This window comes from Trachypithecus francoisi, unplaced genomic scaffold (genome assembly GCF_009764315.1).
Source record: "Trachypithecus francoisi isolate TF-2019V2 unplaced genomic scaffold, Tfra_2.0 Lachesis_group14, whole genome shotgun sequence".
Lineage (NCBI taxonomy): Eukaryota > Metazoa > Chordata > Mammalia > Primates > Cercopithecidae > Trachypithecus > Trachypithecus francoisi.
The window spans coordinates 50,291,180-50,309,789 of NW_022681459.1; the positions used below are offsets into that span (position 1 = coordinate 50,291,180).

Here is an 18,610-nt window from a genome sequence, read left to right on the forward strand (position 1 = left end):
GCCTCCCAAAGTGCTGGGATTACAGGCTTGAGCCACCGCGCCCGGCCTTATTTATTTTATTTATTTATTTTTTGAGACGGAGTCTTTGCTCTGTCACCCAGGCTGGAGTGCAGTGGCGCGATCTCGGCTCACTGCAAGCTCCGCCTCCCGGGTTCACGCCATTCTTCTGCCTCAGCCTCCCGAGTAGCTGGGACTACAGGCGCCCGCTACCACACCTGGCTAATTTTTTGTATTTTTAGTGGAGACGGGGTTTCACCGTGTTAGCCAGGATGGTCTCGATCTCCTGACCTTGTGATCCGCCTGTCTCGGCATCCCAAAGTGCTGGGATTACAGGCCTGAGCCACCGCGCCCGACCAAGTGTGGCTTTTTTATAGATGAGGAGACTAAGGCCCAGAAATGGCAAGGTTCCATAGCTAAATAAGTGGTGGTCAGAGTTCATATTTTCCAACTTCAAGTTTAGTGCTTCCTCCTCTCTGTGGCACAAATAGCAGAATGAAGTTGACTACGGAGTCTGAGAAGGAAGTGGGACTTAAACTTTCACTTGTTATTCCATCCAAACCATATTCTGAGACACCTCAGATTCCTTGTATAACCGGAGAATCAACAACAAAGAAATCAAATATTTACTGGATACCTGTGATGTCTGTGGCACTGGGCAGGACCAAGTTTTACCTCTTATAAATTTAAACAGGTGTTAGAGCCAGGAGAGAGTTTTGAGATAATGTATAGTCTCCTTGTTTTACATATGAAGAAACTGAGGCTCAGGGAAGAAAATGGAGTTGTCCAGGGTCACTCAGCTAGTGGTAGAGCCAGAACCAAGGTAGGAGTTCTTCAGTGTTCTTTCCAATTTTTCCAGGCTGCTTAAGACATATGGGGTCTGGCACATGGTAAACCCTTAATAAGTATTTGTGGAAATGAGTTATATATAGTTTGTGCCTTTGAGAAACTTACTGTCTGGTTAAGGTAATTAAGGCAAAAAACAAAAGTCCCATGCTGATCAGTAGTGGGATTGCACCTGTGAAAAGCCACCGCATTCCAGCCTGGGCTACATAGCAAGGTCCCGTCTCTTAAAAAAAAGGAAAAAATTGATAAGACAAGCTGTTATAAGGCCTGCATATGATAACATCATAGAATTTCAAAGGTGAGGGAGAATTCTCTTCATATATTTATTCCACAATTGAGTTCCTGCTATGTGCCAAACACTTTTGACCCCTAGGGAAACAGCAAGAAACAAGATAGACCAAATCCCTTCCATCATATAGTGTATGTTCTGGTGGGAAGAGATAGACAGCAAGTAAATATATGAACATCATATTCAGGGATAAATCCATTGAAGATAAGTGAAGTAGGATAAGGGGATAGGAGAAGTGAGTTGTCAGGGAATGCATTTGGCATGTTTAAAGAATAGCAGGGCATCCAGGGTGGCCATCAGTTTTGGTTAGGGAATACTTCTTGAAGTGGTTTTAAGATTTTAGAAATCTTCCCCGTCTCTACTAAAAAAAATACAAAAAAACTAGCCGGGCGTGGTGGTGGGCGCCTGTAGTCCCAGCTACTTGGGAGGCTGAGGCAGGAGAATGGCGCAAACCCGGGAGGCGGAGCTTGCAGTGAGCTGAGATCCGGCCACTGCACTCCAGCCTGGGCGACAGAGCTAGACTCCGTCTCAAAAAAAAAAAAAAAAAGATTTTAGAAATCTTAAATAGACTTAAAGAAGGTGGGGAAGATGATATCTTAGTAGGGAAGAAACTTTGGGAGTAGGAGACAAAAGAAGGCAAGTTTCAGGTCTTCATAAAGGGTGGCAAATACATGTGGTAGAGGCAAGGATTGGGAGGTGGAAGATTCATAGGAAATGGAAGGTACAGCTGAGAAGGTGGGTGCAACCAGACTAGAGGGTTTAGTGCCAGGTTGAGGATTTTGGAAGTTTCTAGTCTACAGTAGACACCATAGGTTTAGAGGAAGGAACAGTCATGATGTGGGCACAGGGCCACCAATCTGGAGGTGGGTACAGTGGGCCCTGAGACTTGGTCTTAGTGGCAGGAATGAAGAAGGCACCAACCAATAAAAGATGCCTCCTGACATAGGCAGGCCAGGGTGACTTGGATGGGCCTGGATATGTGATAGAGCAGGGTAGGGTCCAAAATGACACAAGATTTCAAAACTAAATAAAAATCCAACATGATCAAGGGGCTGTATTAGGCTTTCCACATTTGTGGTGGATTTTCTGCATCTTCTGGAGGCTGAGCTGATTCTCAGCACAGGGCTGGCTTCTTGTTACTGTAACCTTGAGTAGGGCTAATAGGGCCCACCATCACACATCTTATTTCAATGAGAGGATCTAAAACTGTAGCAGTCTCTTACAAGTCTACCTTCTTTCTCATCCTTGATCTATCTTTATGTAGTAGAAAGAATTAGACTATTTTACCTATTAGTTTACATTGAATATTAACTAGAACATGAAACCAATGCCTGGTTTCATTAAAGTGTTCATTGAACATTCACCCTGGAATTCTTTTTTATCATGTCTTTCTGCCTGTAATTGGTTTTGTCCAGGAAAGAAAGTCTAAAATGTAGTTAGACAGGCTTTGAGCCAGATGTAGTGGCTCATGCCTGTAATCCCAACACTTTGGGAGGTTGAGGCGGATGGATCACGAGGTCAGGAGTTCAAGAGCAGTCTGGCCAAAATGGTGAAACCCAGTATCTACTAAAAATACAAAAATTAGCTGGGCATGGTGGCAGGTGCCTGTAATCCCAGCTACGTGGGAGGCTGAGGCAGAGAATTGCTTGAACCCGGGAGGCGGAGGTTGCAGTGAGCACCACTGCACTCCAGCCTGAGTGACAGCGAGACTCCTTCTCAAAAAAAAAGACAGGCTTTGGAGACTAGACCTATGGTCTAATCCCAGCTCAAACACTTATTAGCTGAGTATTTCAGTTTCCTCTTCCGGAAAATGAGAACAATAATAGTTCTTCAAGACTAGTCCTGGTCTCATGGGATCTTTGTGTTCAGTTAGTTCATACTTGCAAAGTGCTTAGGACATTGCCTGGCATAAAGTATTTTTTTTCCCCTATCATTGACAACTGGGAGAGAACTGCTATATGAGAATATATCAATTGGTTAACCAGTTCTCTGATAAAGATATTTTTTATAGGCCCTCCGTAGATAAGAAAATGCCTACTCATTCACAGTTAAGTGAACTTCTGGTTGGAAGTTACAGCCTGGGTGGCCTGAAAGCCGTAAGAACCATCTGTCTCATTTGTCACTCTGCAGTGTATTCTATTACTGTACTGAGCTTGCCTTGCCTGTAGCACCTGGTTTGTCCCTCTCTGACATGTTATTTCTGTATATATCCATGTCCTTCACACCCCATGAGTACTCACCAAGGGCCCCAGTAATTCCTGGCCTAGTCTGTGCCTTGCACATGGGCACATAGAAAAAAATTTGCTGAGTTTGTTTTGAAAACCTTCCCTTCAGATTTTAGAAGTTTCTATATTCAGCTTAACCTTTTCCCCAGCCAACTTCCTAGACACACATGCAGGAAGGAAGGGAAGTTACTCACAAATCAGTCCAACTAAGTGCCTGGCACCATGGGAGATATTTTCACATCTATTACATTATGTCTATTAATCCACTTGGTAATCCTGTAAAGTAGGTGGTATTATCCTCTTTTTAAAGATTAGGAGACAAGCTCAGAGAGGTCAAATAATTTGCCCAAGGACACCGAGGCAAATAGTGACAGATCCAGGTTTCAAACACACATACATTACCCCTCACAAATTTTTCCAAATAAACTAAAGAAGGGAAGAAGAGAACAACAACAAGAAGGAAACTTTCTGAGATACCTGTGTCTGTGCCTTAACCTGAAAAAGGAGAGGCCCTTGGTTTGGTGTCAGTCTCTCAGAGCTGGAAGAAATCACTTTATCCCTCCTTTTGTAAAAGAACAATAAGGTTTAGAGAAGCTCGCAAGCTCTTTTAAAAATCATCTAACCTTTTTTTTTCCCTGAGGCACTCCTTTTGATAAAATTTGGTAAGCTCGTGAGGAAGAAAACCCTTTGGGTTACAGGGAGAGTATCTAGAGGAATGTTAATCATTACTGTTAGTCCTTTTGATAATCGCTTCATTAAAATGTGATCTTTTTCTCTTGGCTGTTCCCCAGCAGCTGCTGCCCTGCCCTTCTGCTTTCTGCTTTGTCCCAGAACAAGTGGGATTTATACACCTGACCTGCCAGTTCCCAAGGGGCCCAGTGGTTACCATACTTGTTTTATGCTGCACTGAACTGGCCGAGTTTTATTCCTGGTTCTCATTGTCTGGTGGAACATGAGAAGCTTCAAAGATTTTTTTAAATGAAAGGATAGGATGTTGATTTAAGCTAGGCATCAGAGTCTCATGAGCTCTCAGTGCTTGAGGATTTCTCACCATTTTGAAGCCTAGAAAGGACTCATTTGCAGAAACCAAGCTCTTAGACCAAGTTTAAGGTGAACATTGTGGGGACTGCATTGGCTCTGTGTGGGGATACCAGGCCAAGCCCTTCTGCTGAATAGCTGTGTGTTCTTGAGCTAATTTCGACTTGTCTGAGGCTGCGCAGGGTATTAAAGATATGACTGGCGTGGTAGTCTCTGAGCATGGGTTTGAGTCCCTCCTGGGCCATCTTTCAATACCTTTGTGATGGTTAGGCAAGTCTATTTTTCTTCTTCTTCTTCTTCTTCTTCTTCTTTTTTTTTTTTTTTTTTTGTGCCTGCCCCAGTGGATTCACAGATTGTTTGAAGGCCACATTGCTAATTAAGTTGAGAGAGAGAAGCATACATAAAGTGAATGTAAAGTAAATGTATTTTATACCAAGATTGAAAAGGTCTTAAAGGTGAGAACCTCTATAATGAGCCATTTGTTGCAATGCTCACCTTATGTTGCACAGTTACGCTTACTAAAAGCAACAAATTCCAGTAATAACTGAAAACAGAGTTTTCTGTTTATTAAGCACCTAATAAGGTCCTTTATTGTTTGAAGGTGCTGTGAACATTTACTTAATCAAACTCCTTTTCTGGACTCTTAACAATCAGTAGCCACTGTTGATAAGTCTGCAAATATGAGAGGTAAACACTAGAGGGAGAGAATGAACAGCCTGGTACAATGAGATATTTTCCTAAGGAAGAACTTCCAAAGCTGACTGGACTTTGGATTGGTCCTCCACTAGGCTTCACAGAAATCCCTAAGACTTTACACTGCAGTATTGCATTTCTTTTACATTTTCTAGAATAAAGGTGGTAAGAGAATTAGATCAATGAATTTTAAGACTGTAAGAGAGCTGAAGAGTCCAAAAGTGTTCTCTTGAAGAGGGTCTGGGCTTAGGAGGCTGTGTGCTTTGGGTGAATATCTTTGCTCAGGTACTTTCTAACAGAAAAGCAGTGTGAATGCATAACAGGCAAACTGAGGCCAGGTTTATCCACATGAGACTCCTCATAGGTAATCTGGGAGCCAGAACAGTTATTCCAGTGGAATCATCTGTGCTGACCTTTGGAACTTATCTTTGGAAATTGCTTTTATAGCTGGCAGTTGAATCCAAATTTTCAGTTGGGTTCACCACACAAAGGAATGTCTGTTTTGTACCAGGCCCAAGGTTAGGCCCTGGAGATAAGAACATAATAAAGATACAATTCCTGCACCTTAGTTCTCTGAATGGGGTATGGGGGAGGAGTGGAGAGAGAGGGACTGAAGGAGACAGAAGCATATGCAGTGAACTGTAATTAAATAACAAATTATGTAAATAGGTATAGACAAAATGAAATAAGCATGCCTGATTTTAGGGAACTTTAAAGAAAGGATAGAAATTTGATTCAGGGGCTGGAAGCGGTGGCTCATGCCTATAATCCCAGCACTTTGGGAGGCCGAGGCGGGCAGACCACCTGAGGTTGAGAGTTCGAGACCAGCCTGACCAACATGGAGAAACTCCATCTCTACTAAAAATACAAAATTAGCTGGGTGTTGTGGCGCATGTCTGTAATCCCAGCTATACTCAGGAGGCTGAGGCAGGAGAATCACTTGAACCCGGGACGCGGAGGTTGTGGTGAGCTGAGATCGCACCATGGCACTCCAGCCTGGGCAACAAGAGCAAAACTCCATCTCAAAAAAAAAAAGAAAAGAAATTTGATTAAGGGAAAAGATAGAGAAGCTGTCTTATACATAAAGAATAACTTGAGGTGTGAATGTCAGGATGCAGGTACATGAATAAAGGTGGCAGGAATAGAAAATAGGTCAACATGTAACTAGAGCCTTCTTTTGTGAGGAATGGTGAGAGAGAAGGGTCCTTTGGGACCACATTGTAAGGACCATTTGCTCTTTCAGTAATTGTTTATTTAAGGATTGTAGTAGACCAGGGGCCAGACATGGTTTGCTAGTCTTTTGGAGGTAGCAATAGCCAACTTTAATGATGTGTGAGAAGTTTTTGTTCCTGCTCCAGGGCCTTCACACATGTCCCCCATCTCCAGTGTTATCAACTTCCTTCCCCCTTTTTTGCCTAGTTAATTTGTATTCATCCTTTAGAGCTCAGCTTGGAAATTACTTCCTCAAGGAATACTTTGCCTGCCCTTGTTTTCCTAGTTAAGAACTTGATATCTTTGTACCACTTGCCCCAATTATAAATAAATAATAATAATTATTATTAATTTTTTTTGAGACAGCGTCTTGCTCTGTCTCCCAGGCTGGAGTGCAGTGGCATGATCTTGGCTCACTGCAACCTCCGCCTCCCGGGTTCAAGCAATTATCTTGCCTCAGCCTCCCGAGTAGCTGGGACTACAGGCGCCCACCACCACGCCTGGCTAATTTTTGTATTTGTAAGAGAGACAGGGTTTCACCATATTGACCAGGCTGATCTCGAACTCCTGACCTTGTGATCCACCTGCCTCGGCCTCCCAAAGTGCTGGGATTACAGGCATGAGCTACTGTGCCTGGCCCTCAATAAATAATTATATTATTGTTTAATATTTGCTTTGTGTTAAATCTCTCTCTTGTTTGCTCCTCTTTCCCCAAAACAGTGTCAGATGCATAGTTGGCATGCAATAAATATTTGCTGAAAGAATGACTGAAGCGGGTCCATTGAATTTAGCAATAAGCAGTTACTGTTACTGTTGACCTCGGTGCGACAGTTTCAGAGAAATGGTGGGGGTGGAAGCCAGATTGCAGTGCATTATGCAGAAAGTGGGAAGTGAGGAAATGAGGGCAGTGATGTGTAGACAACTTTTTTTCTTTTTTCTTTTTTCTTTTTTTTTTTTTGAGTCGGAGTTTTGCTCTTATTGCCCAGGCTGGAGTGCAGTAGCGAGATCTCAGCTCACTGCAACCTCTGCCTCCCAGGTTCAAGCCATTCTCCTGCCTCAGCCTTCCGAGTAGCTGGGATTACAGGCATGCACCACCATGCCTGGCTAATTTTGTATTTTTAGTAGAGATGGGGTTTCTCCATGTTGGTCATGGCTGGTCTCAAACTCCCGACCTCAGGTGATCCGCCCGCCTTGGCCCCCCAAAGTACTGGGATTACAGGTGTGAGCCACCACACCCGGCCTCTTTTATTTATTTATTTATTTTTGAGACAGAGTCTTGCTCTGTCGCCCAGGCTGGAGTGCAGTGGCGAGATTACTGCAACCTCCACCTCCTGGGTTCAAGTGATTCTTTCTGCTGCCTCAGCTTCCTGAGTAGCTGGGACTACAGGCGCGCACCACCTTGCCTGGCTAATTTTTGTAGTTTTAGTAGAGGTGGGGTTTTACCATGTTGACCAGGCTGGTCTCAAACTCCTGACATCAAATGATCCACCCACCTCGGCCTCCCAAGACAACTTTTTCATATGTGTGGCTGTGAAGGGGAGAAAGAAGTGTGGTAGCTAGAGGAGAAAATGGGATCCAGAGGTTTGGTTTTTTTAAAATTAGATTTAACATGTAGAACACTTCAGGAGTTTGCATGTCATCTTTGCACAGGGGCCATGCTAACCTTCCCTGTCTCAGTCCAATTTTAATGTATGTGCTGCTGAAGCAAGAGTACCAGAGGTTTTTTTGATGGCAGTGACTTGAACTTATTTAAATGATAATGAGGAACCAGTGAGGGAGAGGGGTGCTGTAAAGATAACTAAAAGTGCACTTCTTCTAAGAAGTAAGATGGAATGGGATCCAGAACAGGCATGTCATACTGAGTAGCCCAGCCTGTGTTCACTGGACACTGGGGAGACTAACCTGGAGCTGAGATAGCTTGCAGTGTGGATGAGCCAGTTACGAGTACAGTAGATAGGGAAAAGAAGCCAAAGATCTGAAGTAGGACTGGGGTGAAGGACAGGGAAGGACTAGAGAGACATTTGGAAAGTGAAACCAGGTGGATATGAGAGGAGAGAGTAGAGGGTCTTGATTTTTGGGTCTTTCATGCTTAACCCAGAGCAGGTACTAAAGTAAGTGTTAACTGAATGTCTTTGAGTTTCCCAAGACTGGAGAAAGCAGGGCAAACTCTGGAGGGTGTGGCAATAACAAGTTATCTTGAATATCCTCATAGTGGAAAGTCCTGATCCTGTTTGAATTTTGGAAATAGAAGTCATTCAGAGCCAAGAGATTGAATTGTTGAGTAAGTGGGTGGTCAGGTTAGAGACTATTGCTTTTGGGTTAAAAAGTAAAAACAAGAAACAAGGTGCGGCTCTAAAATAATGGGATTTGCTGGAGGTGGGGCGCGCAGCTCATAAACTGACCCTGAAAGCTCTTACATGTAAGAGTTCCAAGGCCAGGCGCGGTAGCTCAAGCCTGTAATCCCAGCACTTTGGGAGGCTGAGACGGGCGGATCACCAGGTCAGGAGATCAAGACCATCCTGGCTAACACGGTGAAACCCCGTCTCTACTAACAAATACAAAAAAACCAGCTGGGCGAGGTGGTGGGTGCCTGTAGTCCCAGCTACTAGGGAGGCTGAGGCAGGAGAATGGTGAAAACCCGGGAGGCGGAGCTTGCAGTGAGCTGAGATCCGGCCACTGCACTCCAGCCTGGGCCACTGAGCGAGACTCCGTCTCAAAAAAAAAAAAAAAAAAGAGTTCCAAAAATATTTCCAAAACTTGAAAGAGTCATTTAGATGTTTGTGTTCATTAAAATCTCTTACTAATTCATTGTCTTGCCTGCTGTCTGTAACCCAACCTGGGATTGGTTTGAATGAGTCTCTCAGACTTTCTACCTTGGAGTTTGTGAGAGTGATGGCTTACTCTCTGACCACTGCCACCTAAAAACCAAAAAGGCCCCTCTTGACAAGGAGTCTGAGGATTTTAGACCCAGGAAGAATGAGTGATGGGCATATATTTATCCTATTACTGAGGCATGAGAAGAGAGGAATGGGTAGGTTGAGGTGGTGTTTTAAAGCCTCTTGCCAGCTTGTTTAACTCTTCTCTGGGGAAGGAGGAGGACAACTGTATACATTGGCCGCTCCAGAATGATGTTGAGCAATCTTGAAGTGCCAGGAACTGTGCTTTGTCTATTCATGGCCCCTGTGCCTGTGAAACAGGGTTCGGTGACTGTCACTGTGCCTGTGGCAGTCTGGAGTTACCCAGAGAGAACAAAGCTGCATACACAGAGCACACAAGGGAGTCTTGTAACAACCTTGTCCTGCTTTCTAGGGCTGAGTCAGGTACCACATCTTGATCTCAGCCGTCCTCTTTATTTCAAGAAATTGTCATCTGAGCCATACCAGGAGTATTGTATTTTGTTTGGGGCCTCTCTTTTTTGAAGGTACATGGACCAACTGTGCTTTTGTCTATGCTGGTCTCTCAGCTCGCACAACCCTTCACCCTCCTTTCTCAGCCGGTGGTAGGTAAGTCTTCCCTAGCTTGCAAGGCTCAGCTCAAGTGTCAGCTTCCTCTACAAAGACTTTCCTGGTTCCCCTCATTGGAGTGAACAAGAGTTGACACGGTAGAATGGAAAGAACAGAAGCTTTAGAATGAGCCAGACCTGAGTTTGAATGCTAGATCCACCACTTAGCCAGTCAACCCTGCCCCCCGCCCCAAGTTTTAATTTTCTTTCTTTTGTTTTTTTTTTTTTTTTTTTTGAGACGGAGTCTTGCTCTGTTGCCCAGGCTGGAGTGCAGTGGCCGGATCTCAGCTCACTGCAAGCTCTGCCTCCCTGGTTTACGCCATTCTCCTGCCTCAGCCTCCCGAGTAGCTGGGACTACAGGCGCCCGCCACCTCGCCCGGCTAGTTTTTTTGTATTTTTTTAGTAGAGACAGGGTTTCACCGTGTTAGCCAGGATGGTCTCGATCTCCTGACCTCGTGATCCGCCTGTCTCAGCCTCCCAAAGTGCTGGGATTACAGGCTTGAGCCACCGCGCCCGGCCCAAGTTTTAATTTTCATATCCATTAAGTGAATATAATAATACCTGTCTCACAGGATTGTTTTGAGAATTAAATGAGATTAGGTCTATGAAAGCACCTAGCAGAGTTCTTGACATATATGAGGCATTCATTAAATGTTCTTTCCCTTTTATACCCATTACTTTTCCTTTTCTGAACTAAAATAGTACTTTGATTCTATCTCTGAAATAACATCCAAGTGAAAAATGAACAGTATGAAAGAGCAGTTCTTTTCCAGTGGATTTCCTTCTTAAGGAGCAGAGATTATGTAATCTAACAGCCTCCAACATACAAAGAGCTTTGTATCTAAGAGAACAGGGGTCCCCAGCCCCTGGACCGCCAACTGGTATGGGTCTGTGGCCTGTTGGGAACCAGGCTGCACAGCAGGAGGTGAGCGGCGGGCCAGTGAGCATTGCTGCCTGAGCTCCGCCTCCTGTCAGATCAGTGGTGGCATTAGATTCTCATAAGAATGTGAACCCGGGCTGGGCGGGGTGGCTCAAGCCTGTGATCCCAGCACTTTGGGAGGCCGAGACAGGCGGATCACGAGGTAAGGAGATCGAGACCATCCTGGCTAACACGGTGAAACCCCGTCTCTACTAAAAAATACAAAAAACTAGCCGGGCGAGGTGGCGGGCGCCTGTAGTCCCAGCTACTCGGGAGGCTGAGGCAGGAGAATGGCGTAAACCCGGGAGGCGGAGCTTGCAGTGAGCTGAGATCAGGCCACTGCACTCCAGCCTGGGCGACAGAGCGAGACTCCGTCTCAAAAAAAAAAAGAATGTGAACCCTATTGGAACTGAACATGGAAGGGATCTGGGTTGCATGCTCCGTGTGAGAATCTCACTAATGGCTGATGATCTGAGTTGGAACAATTTGATACCAAAACCATCTCCCCTGTCCCCCAACCCCCAGCCTCGGGTCCATGGAAAAATTATCTTCCATAAGACTGGCGCCTGGTGCCAAAAAGGTTGGGGACTGCTGATCTAGAGGACCAATGATGTTGGTTGAATAAATGAGCTCTTGGACTAGGTGATGGAAAAATCTGAAAAAACAGGGCTTTTGAGGTATAGGAAAAGGCAATAACATGTTTAACCCAGAGAGGAGAAGTTTCTGGCTGTTGGCTGGGATAGTCATAGGAAGGGCTCACACTGAAAAGGAGATTGTGTTTGTTTCTTCTTCTCAGAGCTATAAGCAAAGGCTGAAAGTTCTAGAAAAAGGCAAGTTTTGTTTCAGTAGAAAAAAGGATAATCAGAACCATTTTTAGAAAATGGAATGAGACTACTTTTGAGGCCATGAGTTCCTTGTCCCTGGAGAGATGAGCAGAGGTTGGACAAGTGCTTACCAGAGATCTTGTGGAGGCGGAAACTGTGCATCTAGCAGAGCATTGGCCTAACCCTTTCAAATGAGATGCTATTAATTCAAATGAGATGCTCTTATTCTACATGGTAGGAATGCTGTCCCTTTGCCTCCTGCTGCTTTGGGCCTCTCAACCTCTTGGTTTTGTGTGCAGGTGAAGATGTCTGGAGGTGTCCAGGCTGTGGGGACCGCATTGCTCCAAGCCAGATATGGTACAGGACTGTCAACGAAACCTGGCACGGCTCTTGCTTCCGGTAGGTGGGCCTATCTTCCTGTCTTTACCAGTGTACTATGGGCCAAGCACTATTTCATGTTCTGGTGGAAAACACAGAAACAAGTTTCTGAGTTGAGAATTTCAATCTTAGGCTAGGGAAAGGAATGTACCAAGGAAGAGCTCATGACCAAACCTCAAGTGTGGCCCCCCTGAACCCAGGTTAAATTGGAAGAGCCACAAATGGGCCAGCTGGAGGCAGGGTGGGGGGATGAGAGGAGCCCTTTCCAGGGTTGTCCCATATCCTTCACTTTATGGGTGAGGAAACTGAGGCCCAGGAAGAGTGACTTTCCTGTGGCTGCACTACAGATTATGCAGGTACCTCAAGAGTTGTTTTTATTGTTATGTTATGTTATGTTATGTTATGTTATGTTATGTTATGTTATTAGAGGGAGTCTCACTGTTGCCCAGGCTGGAGTGCAGTGGTGCGATCTTGGCTCACTGCAACCTCTGCCTCCTGGGTTCAAGTGATTCTTCTGCCTCAGCTTCCCAAGTAGCTGAGATTACAGGCGCCTGCCACCATGCCCTGCTAATTTTTGTATTTTAGTAGAGATGAGGTTTCAACATGGTGGTCAGCCTGGTCTTGAACTCCTGACCTCAAATGATCCACCCACCTCGGCCTCCCAAAGTGCTGGAATTACAGGCGTGAACCACTGCGCCCAGCCAAGAGTTGTTTTTAATGTGGTTGGCCGAGCCAGCTCTTCCTCACCACAGAATGCCTCCCTAAGTTCCTACTTTTTGTTACTAGCTTTATTATAGCTACATTATTGTTATTATTATTACTATTGAGACAGAATATCACTTTGTCGCCCAGGCTGGAGTGCAGTGGTGCGATCTCGGCTCATTGCAACCTCTGCCTCCCAAGTTCAAGCAATTCTCCTGCCTCAGCCCCCCAAGTGGGTAAGACTACAGGCACCTGCCACCACGCCCAGCAACTATTTGTATTTTTAGTAGAGACAGGGTTTCACCTTTTGGCCAGGCTGTTCTTGAACTCCTGGCCTCAGGTGATCCACCTGCCTCGGCCTCCCAAAGTGCTGGGATTACAGGCATGAGCCACCGTGCCCTGCCTATAGCTACATTATTTTTGTAGGCAGCTCAGTTTCTTTAAAATTATACAGACTTCAAATCAGATTTGTTCCTGCTGTCTGAGGCTCAGTTTCCTCATCTGGAAAATGAATGGTAATAATCTTGTTGAGATTGAAGGAAATAATACATACAGTGTACCCAGTACTTGGTAGATACCCAGTGAATGGTTATTCCTTCCTCCTATCAAATTGGAATCCTCAAGGGTGGGAACTTATCTTTGTATTATTCACAACATAAAATAGTTGAAATTTGTTGGTAGAAAGAAGAACGGTCCACTCCAGAGGCTGAACGGGCATGCCTGGCCCCCAAGGTCTGAAGTGGTGGGGCTGTGCTTATATCACATGAGCACAGATATAAGGTAGACTTATATCTGAGATATAAGATCACAGAATGAGATAGACTAGACAGGCACCTTGTGTTGTAGATTCCAACTCCCGCACATAGCTCTTGTTGTAAAGCATCCATGTGCTTATACCAAGTAATTGAGTCGACCTTTCAACACTTGCCTTTTCCCTGGGAACCATGTACAGGATTGGCCTGGAGACATCTGGCCTCTGGAAGAGTTGGAGAGGAACCAGCATTATTATCCTTTCCTTTCAGCTATAACTCAGAGCTCTCAAGTCTTTTCTGTGGATCTTACTGCCTTGGTTCTTGCCCCTTTTACTCCCAGGGAAGTTGGTTCTGTCTTTTCTGTTCCGTTTAGCATGATAGGAGCAGAGAGTGTCAGAGCTGTAAGGGACCTTATAGTTAAAGCCTTTGACTGGCCCTTTCATTTTATAGCTGAGACTAGTAAGTAACATCAAAGCCCAATGAATTCACAGGTTGGGTCTTGCCTTGGCATGTAACCTGTATGTTCATATTTGTTTTTGCTGTTTTCCTATGTGTATGAATATTTTCTATCCAAAATAAGCAGGACAGGGTAGAGCAAGTTAATCTTTGGAATTTCTGGATTCTTCTAGAGCTAAAAAACTTCAGAACTAGAAGAAACCACCTACTATATGGTATAACCCATTTATATCATAGATGAGAGGCCTGAAACTAAAAAGACTTGCTCAGGGTTGCCTAGGCCATGGATGACAAGAGCTGGTCTTAGAACTGAAGTCTTGGGTTTTTTGTAGGTCTAGTCAGATGCTAGCTTGTTAGCTCTGTGTGCATGCGTGTGTGTGTGTGTGTGTGTGTGTGTGAGAGAGAGAGAGAGAGACAGAGACAGAAAGAAAGATAAACATGTACACAGACACATAAAGAGGAAGTAAGATATGTTAGCATGGTAGATAAGAGTACAGGCAGGCCAGGCGTGGTGGCTCATGCCTGTAATTCCAGCACTTTGGGAGGCCAAGGCAGGTGGAGCACCTGAGGTCAGGAGTTCGAGACCAGCCTGACCAACATGGTGAAACCCCATCTCTACTAAATACAGAAAAAAATCAGCTTGGCATGGTGGTAATCCCAGCTACTTGGGAAGCTGAGGCAGGAGAATTGCTTGAATTCAGGAAGCAGAGGTTGCGGTGAGCCAAGATTGTGCCATTACACTCTAGCCTGGGCAACAAGAGGGAAACTCTGTCTCAAAAACAAACAAACAAAAAAAAGCAACCAAGAGTACAGGCTATGGAATGAGACTATGGTTTTAAATCCTGACTTTGCAATTTATTACCTAGCCTTTAGTGACTTCCCTGAGCTTCAGGCACCAATCTGTAAAATGAGGATAAGAATATTACTCATGCCACGTGGTTGTTAGTGAGGATTAAATGTGATAACCTATACAAAGTGACTAGCATAGTATCTGACATATAGAAAACCCTTAATAGGGCCAGACATGGTGGCTTATGCCTGTAATCCTAGCACTTTGGGAGGCCGAGAAAGAAGAATTGCTTAAGCCCAGGAGTTTGAGACCAGCCTGGCCAACATGGCAAAACTCCACCTCTACAAAAAACACAAAAATATTAGTCAGGCGTGATGGCACGTACCTTTAGTCCCAGCTACTTGGGAGGCTGAGGAGGGATGATTACCTGAGCCCAGGATATCAAGGCTGTAGTGAGCCGTGATCATGCCACTGTACTCCAGCCTGGGGGACAAAGTGAGACCCCTGTCTCAAAACAAATGAAAAAAAAAAAAACCCTTAATAATCAGTAACTGTCACTTTATATTATGCTGTGAGTGTGTGTCTATATACACCTACATGTATACATTTCTCTTATTATACATTCATTGGTTATCTGATGTGGAGCCCCAGGGATTAAGGGCAACTTTGAACTGCCCTGACACAATCAAGCCAAATATCATTCCCGTGGAGGAAAGAGAGTATCTAGGTTCTGTCTCCTAGTTGCAGCTTTACCTTGAGGACAGAGACTCTAATCTAGCTGTACTGAAGGAGCATATCTCCTGACTTCTGAGCTTTCCCTTGGTAAATTCACACTGGATGACATGGCACCCTCAGATAGAGCCTGGTAATTTGCCCTGGGAAGAGTGACTGTCTTTTGGATCTAATTTGACTTTTGCCCCAGTTGGAGGAAAATCTTCAGGGCTAGGAAGGATTGTATTTGTCTGACCCCAGAGATAACCTGGGTTTTGAGGAACAAGGGGCATCAACCTGAATGGTCTTGTAAGATCTCTCCCACACCAGCTTGCCAGTGTTTCTCTGATGAATTTAGAGTATCTGAGTAGTGCAGGCCTGCTGGGAGCAGGACTCTCCCTCTGTGCTACTCAGAGAAATTCATTCTTCGTGGTCCCCTTCCAGCCTTGCTCTTACCCAGCTGGGCTACAGTTACAATAAAGGAAGTGACTTTTCTTCTCCCCTTCCCCCAATACCTTTGTTTTCCTAGTCACGGGGTGGGGCTGGATATTGAATGGAGAAATTGCTGGGGTCCACCCTAAACTCCTCCCCTCATCTCTGCCTTACATTATCCCATTCTCCTGTCTGCAGCCACATCCATAATCCTATGTCTGTTAACCTTCCCACAGACCCTCAGGTGCCCAGGACAACAGGAAGCTGCTTAAAGCTGGAACCTGGGACTGTGCAATGGAGGCCAGTGACAAAACTGAAAGTAGCTCTGTCAGTAATTGTGCTGGTGTGATTAGGCGGCTGGCCAGGATCTGTGGATCTCCTAGATATATGGCTGACCAGTCCTCCCAAGCCTTCCCAACAGGCCTCTTTATTTTTTTCCTTTTTTTCTCTTGTTTCTTTTTTTTTTAGGCTAGTGAAGTGAAATTGTGGGAGTGGAAAAGGAACAAAGAAATCTGTAACTGGTAGTGATCAATTACTTGTAAACACCATTGTACTCAGACCAACCCAACAGGCCTTTTTTAAAACTCTTGAGTACCTCTCTTTCCTTTCCTTGAGTAGTGCCATTAATGCTATATCTGGGGCAATCCTTTCTGACGTCCTCTGGACCTGGCTCTCTTTCCTTAGGGAAGGCCAGGAGAGTAGCCAGAGAGCATGTCATTTGTAGCTGAGGTTAAAGTGTGGAGCTGTGAATGGTGACCTAGCCTCTTGGCATGTTAGCAAGCCAAAGGACCTTAACAACTTTTCTGATGATTGTCCCTTCACCCCGATCAAAGGTGTTTGGCTTAGGAGGAGGGAAGAAAAGCTACCCCTATTAGTCTTGATGGTCCCAGCCTAGGTCTGTATTGCTTGACCTGGTTCCTAACAGCATTATCAGAAGGAAAATCCATCGCTCTTAAGTCTCCTGGGAACTTTCAGGACCTCCTTTCTCAGGATCGCAAACACAAGACTATTTGAGCTTTCACTTTTGAGAAGTGGTTACTAATACCTATACCCTGGAAAAGGGCTAATGCAGATAGAAGACTGTGGTCACTGCATCAGGCAACAGACTGTTTCCGCTAAATTTAGTGACTCCAGGAAGGCCAGTGAAGAAATAACACACGTAGCAACCAGAGACTGTGTTGTAATGTGCTGGCTGACAGCAGGGTACTTTCTGTGATGCTGAAAGCCACATTCATTTACTCTCCCTCATCCCCATCTAAGCAAGCCTGGTAGAATCATAATTACAGTAACAGGTACCACTTATTGAGTACTCTGTGCCAGATACCCTCCTAAGCATATGACATGCATAGCACATTTAATCCTTACAATGACTCAATAAAATGTACTGGTCTTACCTACTTCAAGAATAGGGAAATGGAGGTTACTTGCTTAAAGTCACAGAGCTAACAGGTAGCATAGCTGGGATTTGAACTCAGGCATTCTTACTCCTTGCCTGCAAGAGTCTCTTGGCATTCTTGAATACAAGCATATTTCTTAACCTCACTGAAGCTCAGTTACCTCTTCTATAATATGGGGTAAAAAGCCCTCACCCTGCCTGCCACACACTGGTAGTGTCAGATAACATTGAAGGGTATTATTTCAAAGGCTTCATAGACTCTAAAATGTCAACAAAAGTGCTATTAACTTTCTTCTGGGTCTCAGGCTCCTGATGTAGAGTCAGTGGAGCAACCCTGCCATCTGCTGTTGTGCTGTTGATGTTGCTGCCACACTTACTAGCCTAAACCTTTGATTCTGGCTGTGGCCTTCTCCAGAAGGTGTTTACTCGTTTGTCCAGTTTATGTTTTAGGAAATAGCCAGCCAGTAGATCCTTAAGGCTGGCTATTGGACAGGGGGCTGGGGCCTGTCTGACAGCGGAAGGAAGGGCAGACATCTGGGTCTTCCTCTGCCCCGACAAGAGACTCCAGCCTGACCACAGAGTGGTACTCCTAGGATGTAGCAGCAGCATATGACTTTGAATGTGCCTTAATCCTGCTCTTTACTTTGGGAAGAGAGAACTAAGGACCCATAGACACTTCAAGCTGCAATAGGAGGCAGGGATAGAAAAATGGAGAGAGGTGAGGCCAGAGATAGATAACTGATATTAATTAAATGTTGTATTAAGAACCACACTTAGATTATCTGATTCAGTCCTCAAAATAACCCTGCAACCCCCACCTTTTTTTGAGATAGGGTCTTGCTCTGTTGTCCAGGCTACAGTGCACTGGTATAATCATAGTTCACTGCAACCTCAACCTCCTGAGCTCAAGCAGTCCTCCCACCTCAGCCTTGCAAGCAGCTCGGACTACAGGCATGCTACCACACCTTGCCAATTTTTTTTATTTTAAGTAGAGACAAGGTCTTATTAATACTATGTTGCCTAGGCTGATCTTGAACTCCTGAGCTCAAGTGATCCTCCTGCCTCAGCCTCCCAAAGTGCTGGGATTATGGGAGTAAGCCACTGTGCCTGGCCAGTGCAACCCCCATTTTATACTAAAACAGGAAGACCCAGAAAGGTGGATTAACTTGTCCAGGGTCACACAGCTGATACTTGAACTCAGGTCTCCCTGGCTCCCAAGAGAGTCCACTTTCCACTAGGACTCCCAGGAAAAAAAAACAGTAGACTTGGAGACAGAAAATCTGATTTGAGTCTTAGTTGAGCTAGGCTAACTGTGTAACTGTGGGCAAGTTCCTTAGCCCCCGTGAGCCTCAGTTTCTTATCTGTAAAATGTCATAAAAGTAATCCATCTCATGGAGTAGTTGTGATGATCAAGGACTCGGAAAACATTAGAATGGTTTAATGTGAAG

The 18,610-nt window shown here is 44.8% G+C and overlaps 1 protein-coding gene and 1 non-coding gene across 4 annotated transcripts in view; one reads left to right on the forward strand and one right to left on the reverse strand.

Moving 5' to 3' along the window:
• The window catches only part of LIMK2 (LIM domain kinase 2), a 68,177-nt gene that overhangs the window by 3,209 nt on the left and 46,358 nt on the right, over window positions 1-18,610 (forward strand). For 2 of the 3 annotated variants that reach the window (XR_004442391.1, XM_033233282.1), the window contains exon 2: window positions 11,845-11,944. The exons of the other annotated variant lie outside the window; for it this stretch is intronic. Coding sequence is in view for 1 of the 2 variants with exons in the window: in XM_033233282.1 (XP_033089173.1) it covers window positions 11,845-11,944 (100 nt within the window). In the remaining variant the exon portion in view is untranslated. The remainder of the gene's footprint in view (window positions 1-11,844; window positions 11,945-18,610) is intronic. 3 annotated transcript variants of the gene reach the window in all.
• LOC117096822 lies at window positions 7,906-8,014 on the reverse strand. Its single transcript, XR_004442657.1, has one exon. It is a non-coding gene; the product is annotated as a U6 spliceosomal RNA (small nuclear RNA).